At 35.8% G+C, this 12,347-nt stretch overlaps 1 protein-coding gene across 3 annotated transcripts in view; it reads right to left on the bottom strand.

Moving 5' to 3' along the window:
* The window catches only part of DPP4 (dipeptidyl peptidase 4), an 81,264-nt gene that overhangs the window by 50,396 nt on the left and 18,521 nt on the right, over positions 1-12,347 (bottom strand). For all 3 annotated transcript variants that reach the window (XM_027637334.1, XM_027637335.1, XM_027637336.1), the window contains 11 exons: positions 11,273-11,402; positions 11,088-11,132; positions 7,996-8,100; positions 7,823-7,890; positions 7,573-7,626; positions 6,993-7,117; positions 5,990-6,037; positions 5,396-5,494; positions 3,355-3,424; positions 1,569-1,763; positions 618-672 (listed from right to left, as the gene is read on the bottom strand). In XM_027637334.1, coding sequence (XP_027493135.1) covers positions 618-672; positions 1,569-1,763; positions 3,355-3,424; positions 5,396-5,494; positions 5,990-6,037; positions 6,993-7,117; positions 7,573-7,626; positions 7,823-7,890; positions 7,996-8,100; positions 11,088-11,132; positions 11,273-11,402 — 994 coding nt within the window. The remainder of the gene's footprint in view (positions 1-617; positions 673-1,568; positions 1,764-3,354; positions 3,425-5,395; positions 5,495-5,989; positions 6,038-6,992; positions 7,118-7,572; positions 7,627-7,822; positions 7,891-7,995; positions 8,101-11,087; positions 11,133-11,272; positions 11,403-12,347) is intronic.

Here is a 12,347-nt window from a genome sequence, read left to right as displayed (position 1 = left end):
TGCATACAATCCTGCATATACTTAAACATAGTATGTTTAAACAGAACATGCAAGAACTCTCCCTGTTAACCAAAAAAAGCAGTGAAACATCAGCCTGGGACAGAGGACTGCCCAGTACCAGAATCACTAACACTATATACACACTTAGCCTTGCAGCTGAGGGGATATTAAACACTTCCATCTACTGTGACAGGTTTTAAAGATGCATCAAATTAGAGAAATAACCACAATAACCATGCCACACAGCTGGTTCGCATAAAATGTCACCTTTTTTTTTTTTAAAATTAATCATCCAACTAAAGAGATACTAGTGAATACATACTGGATTTTGTTTCTTTTTAATGTTGGTTCATCCTGTACACAGGAACTTGGCAGCATCCCTTTAAATTGTTTTAAATCCCTCTAGTAGTTCTAATTTCTCTTACAAACGCTCCTGAATGATTGCAAAGGGGCACTGTATACAGGCATTTGTAAAACGCACTTCATTGGTTCAGTTGTTGGATTGTGCTGTGACTCCAGAGGTGCCTCACATGAAGTGCTCCAGCACCCCACACACAGCACAACAAACAGCTGTTACGATTAAATAATATGCCCGCCAAAATTATTTGAGTACTTACCCAACCCCAAATAGCTATTCTGTCCTTATCAACAAAGCTCATTTCTGAAAATTTTCTGAAAGCAAACAGAATAATTAAACACTTAACGGATTGCAAGTATCTGCCATTCTACATCCATCAAGTCTGCCACTTTCTATTGTTGAAATAAGTGTTTCCCACTTCATCACAGTAACTGCGTACGAAAACATACAATAATTCAGGTACGTGTGTCTTCAGGAAATTCAGAAAAACATCTGTGCATGTGACACTCTAAAACCCCTCGAACTACACTCACTGACATTTGTATTGTATTAGGTTAGATTTCACTACCTGTCTTGCCTTTGTCTTTTTTTTTTTTTAAAGATGCACAACGATCAAATTGCAGCAGAAAGGGACAGGCTGACACATGTAAATCCAGTCACCATTTAAAAAAAATAAAAAAATTGTGAAATGCTATGTGTTTAAACTCCTTAATATTTTAAAATCCCAAACAGAAACCCTGTAAGACCACTGCATTGTTATTCTGAAAGATTTCTACTGTGATTGTTTGGCTTAGTGATGTTCTACAAACATAAACCAAATGATAAACATGAACTATGATGTAAAAGCTGAGTATTTCATGCAAGTAACTTCACCACAACAGAAACTTGCAAAAAGCTTGGAGTAAAACTTCTATCTCCCAAGTTCCTTTGTAGCGTGTTCTTCTACTAATGTGACAGCTATCCTCTTCATAAAATAAGAGATATGGTAAATTTGTATTACAGCATTAAACTCTTCTCTCTTTTTAAGCATAAAATGATGGTTAGTCTATAAATGACACACTTCAGTGAACAAAATTAATGCAGACTTTATGTTATGTTTATGTTTTTGCCAATAATTTCAAGATGACCTTTCAAAACCCTCACCGTTTTTCCCCCTGCACAATAGGCACATAGAAGAAGGAGCAGGTGTTGACCTTTCCCTGTAGCTCACCTGGCTGCTGTTATCTGATCTTCCACTTCATATGTTCCCAGCCTTCGGTTTATTGCATGCATAATTTCATCCCCTTGGTATCCACTTCCTCTGCCATCGAAGCTGGCCACGATGATCTGCTCGGTGCTTGCAAGGTAAGTAGCCCAGCTGAGGTCGAAGGTATAGTCTACTTTCTGACTACAAGGCCCTGCATATCTGGGTGAAAAGTGCCACAGAATTCAGGCATTTACTCTCCACATATTTTCACATCAAGCCTTTGAAATACAATTATCGCTGACAATTTTTGGCCACTTAAGCAGGATAAACTTTTAAATTCAACCGAGTAAACAAGAAAAGCATCACTGACTGACTCCAAACTGCTACTTTGCTGGAACTGAAAGCAGCATGCTTTTCTAAAACTTCAACCAATCAAGAAAGCACACTGGATTTTTTTTTTCCTTGTTTTACTGCTTTCTGCTCTAATAAGAAACTTTCATTATTTTGACTTTAAGCAGCTTATCAGAAATCCAGGCTAAATTTGCTTTTGTTTCTTGAGTTTCAAAGTAATGTTCTCTAACTATTTCTGTTCCATTCACTCAAAGCTTATTTGGTTTAAGTCTGAAATCAACAAATAGCTTTCTCTTGGAAAAATGAATAGTACCTTTCTCTGCATTTCTAGTGTCTCATCAGTCTAAACTTTTTTTTATGCAGGCTGAGAAAAAGGAAAAAACCTTATAATTTAAATTTTTTACATTAAAAATATTTCAGAAACACTTGACCAATATGAAATCATACTCTGAGTGCCTTGATGGTAAAATTCTGTGCATTGCACTTCTCTGTTCAACAGAGGAAGAAATGGAAGAATGCTCTTATGGCTCTATAACCCATTCTTAGCAGTTTTAAAAGCAAAGAAAAAACTACTCAGAATTCTTTAATTCAAGCTACGGATCTTGATACTTCTGAAGGAATTTCTGATCACTGTGAAGCAGAGGTGATCCTGACAAAGGTCCAGGTAAATCAATAAATTTCTATCGAAACCAAAACAAGTCTTAAGAAGCCTAGAGCATTGGCTGCTCATTAAAAATGTTCAACAGACATATCAAAAAGTATTACAGTGCTACCAAATTACATTATATAAAGATGTATCTAACAAATAACAGTTTCCTTACAGAGTCAGCTTTCTGTAAAAAGAGGAAAAGCTTAACATTTCTATTTCAATGAATAGCTAAAATTCAATAATTTCCATTCAGAAGAAAATATACCAGCCTGAAGAGAAGTGCCTGAGGAAGAACAGACCAAACATGGTCTTGAAATTATGAAAAAACAACAGCAAATGCAATCCTGACCACAGGATGACATTTGTCAACACTAGTTGACAGTCAGATGTCACAGAGAAAAGGCAACATCACACACTACTTCAGCTTTAGGATACAAGGCTTATTCAAGGTTTCATTCTGGAATGTCACTTCACTGAAGATTATTTCTAATAATCTTTAAGAGCAGAGGAGGAGGTAAGCTAACACTAACATCCTGGCTTTTAAATCAGATACAGAATGTATTTGCCTCAGTGCCACTAAAAGAGTATGTGCTCATTAGGCATTACATCATCTTATGGTACAAGAATCCACCATGGATTAGGATATACCTCATTTTTTCATTCTGTCTTAAAACTACTTCAAGAAGTAATTAGAAAAGATGCCAGTTTTGTGTTTCCTGATCTTATTAAGAGCATTTGAATTAGATGAAAGTGATTATTAGTAGATGAAAGTGATTATTACACAACATTGCCATGTAATTGAAAACTTACACCTCAAGGAGCAGAGGGTACTTCTTTGATGAATCGAAATGGGGAGGCAATAACATTTCATACCACAGGTCTAAAAGTGAAAAGAGTTTTACTTAGGTCAGTTCTCCAGTGAAATAATTTGACATGCACTGCAATTCATACAAGAGCACATTTGAGCCGTCCCCTAAAAATTAAAAAGCAGTTTCATCTGAAACTGTCCTAATATATACAGGTAAAAGTTCCTAGCTAGTCTATTTTTTTTTAAATCTTGTACAGTTAAGATAGCAGAAAGTAATAAAATTTGAGGACTCAACATGCTGTTTTGTAACATTATTCTAATCTTACATGTAAAACTTTTTATGTCTCTACAGTGGTAAATCTATCACAGGCTCAAAAATAAAGTTTCTCTCCCAGCAATAGAAAGCAGTTCTAAATATTTTGAACCTGCCAGATAGACTTTGCGTGACAGTTTGTAAAGCATCTCAGAAACATAGCCAAGTATCTATTATTTCTGAAGCAACACTTATTCCGGTTCCATCCATGTTATTCCTTCCACCCAAGTTGGCTGAGAGTTAGCTGAATATTTTAAATGCGCACCATTTAAGTTTTGCAAACCGAATGGCTCAATTGTTCACTCATGAATTTTAAAAGAACTGATGCTGCAAAGGAACCACAAAGCAAATGCTGATGGACTACACTGCAGTAATAGTCAGAGTGCAAGTCTTAAAGAAATTTGCCCAGATATGAATATGCAAAGCATCAGAAAACTGAAACAGTATCAATCTAAACTGAACACATTAAAATACTAATTTTAATTTTTTTGTGTACTCTGTAGTCACAGGGGTGGATTTCTTCTTTAATTACATAAAGGGATTTGTAAGCAGACTTGAAACTTGAAGTGGGACTACATAAATGGATTTATTTCTCCTACTTGTGACATTAAAAATAGTTTCCCCTTACCCAAAAGCTTTTACCCTGAAGACATGAAGTAGTAAGAACAAAGAGGAATAAAAAAAAGTGAATATACAACTGATAGCACGAAGAACATCTTTAAATCTCCATCTTGCCTGGAAGATTTCATCTTTAGCCCTAGTAAAAATGTGACAGAAATAAAAGACAGAAAACACAAAGATAAAGACAGTTATTATATAAATAAGGTAACAGTGAAAGAAGGGAAGTATCAAAAGGAACAGTTAGCAATGACTGACCAAACCCAATATGGTTTGTAAAATATAATTTTATTAAGAATATAATCTGTTTTATCAAGAGGAAGTTTGTCATGAAGAGAAAAACTAGTAGCAAAGGCTGGAGCAAGAACAGTTTAGACAGGTACCAGGCCTTCCACTGCTGGTCTATCTGATGTTGCTCAGCCTATGACCAAATCAAGAATGTCTCTCTACCCAAATTCTAAGGAGCACTGCTCACAAAGCATTAACAGTTAATATTCTAGCATTTTGTTATAGTCTGTATTGAGGTTTATGTAGCCTTGGAGCATGAGTGTGCTTTTAAGAATGTGGCTGTTCAATCCCAATGTTCCCTCACACAAAACCAAAGGTGATATTGAAATGATGCTTATAGGTTTTTTCAAGCTTTTCCATTTAAATTGTGCCTGCTTTTTTCACAGTAACTGAGCTTCTCCACTTTCCCAACCCGCTAACCCAAACCAAAGCAACTTGCACCTGTAAATTAAGACCTACTTGACTTTATAATGTAATTTAAATTTAATGATGCTTATGTCCTTTGTGCCCTTACCCTCATTTCTCTTATTTATTTTTTTTTATTTGATGTGGTCTTAGAGACTTCTGTTTTTCAGTTTATTATAAAGGAAAAAAAAGGAGCTAAGCCACTTCATCACAAAAACATCAAGATATCACACTATGGAAAAAGCACATTTTAGATAAGAATATTTTGGGATTTCAAAAAAAAATCATCTTGCCTCTAAGTGCTGAATAACTGCAATAATCCCCACTACACCCATCTGTTCTGTCATGCTCTTCAGCAGAAGACCTTGAAGCACTTGGTGAAAAAGGGATAGAAAGGTAAAAGATGTTTTTGAACTTACTGTATCCACCTACACTAAGGGAGCCAAACTTTTTTGAAGGCATCTGAATATCTTTCAATGCATTTTCCAGTTCAGTGTTATTTTTCAAGTATCTGAGGACTAAATAACAGAATAAGTAAGATTCAAAGATTAAATACATTATTTTCAAATAATCTCTTTAATTATAATAAGCTCTAAATAAGCTCTTTAATTATGAACCACTAAGTATTCAATCTGAGATGACAGCAACCTACATTGCAGTTTTTGTTTTTCCTCTCAGATTCAATGTTTACAATATTTACAGTATAGTTTTCCTTTAGTTATTTAGGAACCAGAAAGCTCTTTTCTCTGTTTTTAATCTAAATGCAGTTATCCAGTAAATAAGTCATACATTACTCACTGTTTTCTAGCACAATGTAAAATAATATTAAATAAACTATGAATAAAGGTATGCCAAGCTATATAATTTATTCTTCTAGTAATTATTTGAAATTAAATTTACCCTTTATAATTGACATTTTTATTACTATACTAAGCAATGAGAACAAAATTAAAATAAATTTACAGTGCAATTTTCTGGCTCAACACAAATTAGATTTAAAGACAATTCCATACCTTGATCGTCAATGCTTCTGTGCAGAGTAGATATGGGCAGGCCAGGACCTGTTAATTGGGCACAAAACCTTCATGTTTGCGTGCTGTCTTGAAACACAACTCTCATGAAGTAATTGGAAACAGGTGAATCATAAAAGCTCAGAACTCATTTCCCTCCAGTCTGCTCAAGCTGCATTTTAACTCAGTAGGGCCCAAATTCAAGCCACAGGATCCCACAAAATATTCATACTGTCTGCAGATGAACCACATTATTGTGAGGTACTGAAGAACTGAAATTCCACTCTTTAGCAAAGCCTATGCATACGTTGTGGACCATGGTTGGGCAATCAGTAAGCCTTGTCACTGAGACCACAGCAGTAGTCTTCAACCATTTTTATAACCTGACAGAACAATTCCTTCTCTGCTGTCTGTCCTTCTAGCCTATAGATAAGGAAGATCCTGGCATCTTAAAAAACAGCATATATTTCAATTTAAAGACATTTAAAGGAAGATTTCATTTTTCTTGCCCTTTGATTAATTTATCCCTTGTACTGCCTAGCACAAGCACTTACAGGTCAAAGACAGACTACAGTCCCACTGCTTACCTTGATTACATTACTTGGATTTTTTTTTGACCAGCACTACCTATCTTAATTTTATTTCCACACATGGAGCACTGCTCTTTACCCAGCCTCCTGGTTGTCATGCTTTCAGAGCCTCCAAATTCCTTCTGCAGGCAGAGCTCCACATGCAGCTCTTGAAGAGATGTGCACTGGACAGGAGTATTTTGTAGCTCTTTCAGGTCCACTAACAGACAGAACTAACAAGTTTTATCCTAGTAATTTTTTGTCAAGGTGCTTTTGAGCCTAGGAGGCAGTATGTTTTTCCACTGCCAATGAATTTATCCAATGTTATCAACACATATCATTGTTAAGCAGTACATATCAAGATCCTGATGAAGTGAACTTCCCACCCAACTAATCTCTGAGTCATGTTTATGTCAATTAATTCCGGATATACTCACCAAGACAATTTAGCTGATAATACTGTGCGTCTTTGCTGAAGGACACAGAATAATACTGGCATCTTTCTTGATTCAGATCACAGCTAACACATTTAGTAGAACTTGGACTGCTTTCCAAGAGCACTCTGCAAAGTAGTTGAGCTTCATTTCAGAGATTACTTCTTTTTAAGCTATGATAAACTAATATATGCTTTTTAAATAAGATGGCCGAATGAAACGTTTAAATTCAGAAGTGATTAACTGATTTAAAGATTAGAGAAAACAGACTTTAAACTTTTGAGTTCAATTAATATTGAAATTATAATCATAGTAAAAAAAACCATGAGAGGTTTTCTTTGGGGCTTTGTTGCTTGAGGATTGGTTGTTTCTTCTCACAATGTCCCTTTATTAACTAAATTGACAGAAAAATATTTTCATTATTTTTGCAGTTTATACTCTTACACCGATTTTCATTAAATATCCTATAGAGGATCCCACCTTAGACTGAACTTCACAATCTTTAAGTTTTCAATGCTTTTTCTTACTTTTTTTTTTTTTCATTAACAACTGTTTTACCACAGTGCAGAAAAAAATTTCTTACTTATAGAGATTTCTTCCTCCTGGTTTTCCACCATTTTCATTACTAATGTAGTATCTATAAAAGCAAAACATATTGGTTTTGGTAAAATATTTACAGTACCTTACAACATTTAAAGGTTTTACCTTACATGTTTAAATCAGATTTTCAATCAGTTAAATGACACCTTCTCCCTGTTCTCCATCCCTGCTTGCTTAGACCCTTGTTACCAGCCCTTATGACAGGAATTAGTAGTTTATTTACAAATACTTACAAAAAGTCATTTGTTACAGCTTCTATGCTGATTACTTCCCACTTCCCTGAAGTAATAGGTACTGGATCCTGAAATGGGGGGGGGGAAGGCAAAGTAAAAAGTAGAACATGAAGCTTCTTGATCACCAGGAGAACCACAAGCCAGCACTGACTGTCCTACACATTATTACTCACCTGCGAGCCATTTATGTAATAGATGTGCTTGTAACCTGCTGTGTTGCTGAGGACTTTGTAGTAGGTAGCATTGTCGGGTGCAAAGTAAGGGACAGATGGCTGAAACTTGAACATAAGAGAGATGTCTATTAAAGCAAAAAACGAAACTCTAGATCCAAACCAATAAATTTAGGTTTTGATATCTCTAATCGTGAGTCTCAATACTTTAAACAATGCATCACTGAATGTACTGCAAAAATTTTTGCCTACAGACTTAGTAGGTAGAACCTGTAGCCATCACCCTAAAAGTAAGCACACTTAAAATATTATCTTGCTCCTTAAGCAGCAGAATTTCCTGAGTATTGGCCCTAGTAGTGATCTGTATCCCCTCCCTTGAATTTGAAGTACTTCAGGTGTTCTTATTTTTTTACCATTTTAGGAAACAATATGTGTATCTACTTTCAAAGTCACTGTTTTATTCTGTCCAGTGCAGCTGTAACCTATAAAAATGTGAACTTTGCAAATACATGTTTCTCACGAATTTTACATTTTAAAATCTGTTTGTGAACAAATTCTTTGAAGTCAATTTTTTTTTTAGCTTAACAGTAAAAAATGTCCTGCTCTCTTGAAAAAAACCTAAACCCAAGCTGCTTTCCAAGAGGAAATTTTGCTAATAAGTAGGTGATTACAGAATGACATGGAACTAAAACGGGAATGATATTTCATGAAGGAACTATCCATTTATCAATTGAGAGTGACAGAAATTTATTTCTTCTATTGACTGCCATTTGAATGTGCTACATGTGGTAGAAAGAAAGAGAGGAATGAAACCAAGCTGAGTGAAATAAAAGATACTCACTTCTGTGATAAATGTCCAAAGGAGCAAAATGTTAAAATCAGATTTTTAATGAGTTAAATGACACAACTGACACAACGCAGTTGCCTCTGAGATGTTATACCCATTTTGAAATGGAAAGTGAAACAGAAAGCTGAACTGACTTGCCTTTGGTCATTCAGTAAGCAATGACAGAAATTAAATCTTCCTAACCCATATGCTACAAATAACCTCTCCTTTTTCCCTAGCAATTTTTTTGCAAAATGTAATCTGTTGAATATTTTGCTGGCCTTTCCCTTATAACAGTCTTGCTTTTTCAAAGTGTGACTTTCCTTCAACTCAACTGGCAAGCTCTAAGTTAGCTGATGACCTGGAAGCCTTTTACAGTTACGCAGGCTTTTCTGAGCATTCTTAGATTAAATGTAATTTCATCTCTATCAAAAAAAAAAAACCAAACAACAACACCAAAACCAAAAACCATTACAGATACAAAGAGAGTACTATGTCTATATTTTACACATATATATAATTTACTTAAATCTGTATATACCCATGTATGTGTATATATACATCTCACATATGTATAAAAATATTCCTTTTCAGTCAAGTATCATTTTATCACCCCTAAATAGGTAAAAAGAAAAGAAAGGAATAAATATACCTTGCCTATCCCCTCTTCAATTCTCCCTACTCTCCACTCCCTTCTCAAATCCAGGAATCATACAGTGAGATTATCCTTTCTTCCCACAGCTCCTAAGAAGTGGGTTGTCTCTTTAAAAGAAACAAAAAACCAACAACCTAGTTTGATGGCACAGACTTGCATTTTGCCCTCTCATTTTGCACAACTGTTTACAAAGTCTGCAGCTTGATCATCACATTGTCTAATTGTGAAGCCTTTGCTGCAGAGAAGCAAAATGTGTCAGCGTTAAGGCCTTCCTTTCCATATCAAATTTGACAGCAGGTGGGTTGATCTCTCATCTTCATACTGCGGATGATTTCATCCCTGCTGTTGCCTCCCTCTTTGCATTTCTTTAAACTCTCATTTTTGACTTCAAAAGTGAATTAGTGACTAAAGCATAATCAGTGTGTGGAAAATGCGGGAGTGGAGTGTACTCTGTGTTCTCATCAAAAACTCTGAAACTCATTTCTCCCTCCAAGTCTGAACTTTTGCATCTCTGCTTCACTTCCCCCAGATCTTCTGTGTAGTTCATTAGGTGCCTACTCTCTACCATGTACAAAAGGACTGAGAAGCAGCTTGGAAAGCATCATCCAGACTGCAGTGATTGGTTTGGCAGAAGCATATGAAATTTTTAATCTGGTCAGTTATATACATCTTGTCCCCACTTCTTTTCAATGGCTATTTCACGTGGGGAAGAAATAAATAAATAAGTAGCCCCAATGAGAACCTGGAATAGTTTGTAGCAATCTAAAATAGTAAAAAATTACTTTTGTCCTCTATGCCTTTCTTCCAATATGATTCAAAGGTTATAGGATATGCTTCTTTATACATTTTATTCTGTAGATCTTTCTGGAGGTGGCAGGAAGACTGTAAAGCAGCTAAACCAGCATAGCTGGCAACTCCTCCAGCACAAAGGGAATTCTGAATCCTGGCTCCTACATTTCCCCCCCTACCTACTGCTACCAAAGCAGAAGGCCAGAAGTCAAAAGGAGTCTGGAAAGGGTGCTATGCTTTTTGGCACGCTGAACATGTAATCATATAATCATAGAATGGTTTGGATTGGAAGGGACCTTAAAGTTCATCTAGTTCCAACCCCCCTGCCATGGGCAGGGACACCTTCCACTAGACAAGGTTGCTCAGAGCCTCATCCAACTTGGCCTTAAACGCTTCCACGGATGGGGCATCCACAGCTTCTCTGGACAACCTGTTCCAGTGCCTCACCACCCTCACAGTAAAAAATTTCTTTCTAATATCTAATCTAAACCTACTGTCTTTCAATTTAAAGCATTACCCCTTGTCCTGTCAACATGATGCACAGGTCACAGAGGACACAGTTACAGCTCCAGCCCATGCTGCACTGTCAGCCCAGCCTGAGAGTTCAGAACCCCATATTTCCCCCCCAAAAAAGCTTAAACTCAGGGGGCAGGGTGGCACAGCAGCTCCATTTGAGAACATTTTTTCCTGTACATGTAAAATGCAGCAAGTGAGAGGACTGGACCTGCACAAAAGAGGCACTGCAAAATGCAAGAGGCTCCTATGAATTTTTCTTAATTATCAGAGTTATTTAGCATGTAGCAGTTTTAGAAATTGAACACTCACTCTGCCAATCCAGCCAGTTGTACTTTCTTCCGTAAGTTGTTTTCCCTAAGAAAAAACAAACAATCCCATTACAATTATGCTTATTTTACATCAGGCTTTATTTCTACAAAGATAAACATACAGATATACTCTACTTCTTTCCAGTTTCATTTGTCATTGGAACTCTTCCACCTAATTTTTCTTACCTGTGGACATGACCAATTAGCATTTTCAAAGTCACAGACTGTGAGGACTGAAAAATTCTGAATTCTTCTGAGCCACTGCAGACAAATCCTTTCATCTGTTACCCATGTTACAGCACTCAAATAATGGTCTCTGAAAACAGCAACAGCATTAGATATTTAAAATCCTCTCTGTAATTGCATACCCTACGATAGCATTGAGAAATTCACTGAATGACACTCATCTGGCTATTTTCATTTCAATTTACTCTTCAACAACAAACAATTATGCAAACCTAATTGAGCTATTTTTTTGTCAATTGTTTTTTCTGCTAGTAGATGCCTTGGTTATTTTCAGAGATACAATAAAGAATTAGATGGTTTGTACAAACCGACTTCCAGAAAGACTGCAATTAAATTCTAACAGCCAGATCACTGTTCTCTAATGCATAAAATAATAACTACTCCAGACTGTTCATAAATGTACTGTGTGCAGCTATAGGAAATCCTTCTGAATATTAAGTTGTATGTGCCTTAGATTTCAAAATTTTACCCTTAGCTGCATGAAGTTGGTTGATTGTAAGAATTTTCTGAATGATACATATTTTTGTTCAATTTAGTAGTTATTTCCATTAGTTAAAATGGAGGAAGAGATCATACCAAAACCAGTTATTACTATTTGAATATTTTACTTTAATCTTCAGAATACCAACCTGTTGACATGAAGAACTGGAGTATCTGAAAAAAAATCACCTTCATGTATATTCCTGTATATTAATTTTAAAAAGGCATCACATAAAATTTAGTGGTTTTGTTTACCATTACGATTTGTTACATGTACTGTCTTTTCTTATTTTAGATCTCTCCTATCTCCTAGAAGCCTTATGAACTAAAATAAAACAAACCTCCCCTCCAAGGCAAGTATACATTTTTAACCGGAATTTGCACATTTGACTTAGTTCCAAGTTCATGTTCCTTTTTTCCCCGAAGTTAGTTAACAAAAATGTGTGGGAAGTTTTGTGATAAGAGTATCTTCATGATCACTGCGGTTTGGGGGGCGAAACACTACAATTAGTGTGGATTGATTAAAAATATATGC

The sequence above is a fragment of the Corapipo altera genome, unplaced genomic scaffold (genome assembly GCF_003945725.1).
Source record: "Corapipo altera isolate COAL_440 unplaced genomic scaffold, ASM394572v1 45, whole genome shotgun sequence".
Classification (NCBI taxonomy): domain Eukaryota; kingdom Metazoa; phylum Chordata; class Aves; order Passeriformes; family Pipridae; genus Corapipo; species Corapipo altera.
The sequence above is the reverse complement of the archived record's forward strand: the minus strand, read 5'-3'. Positions and strand labels throughout refer to the sequence as shown.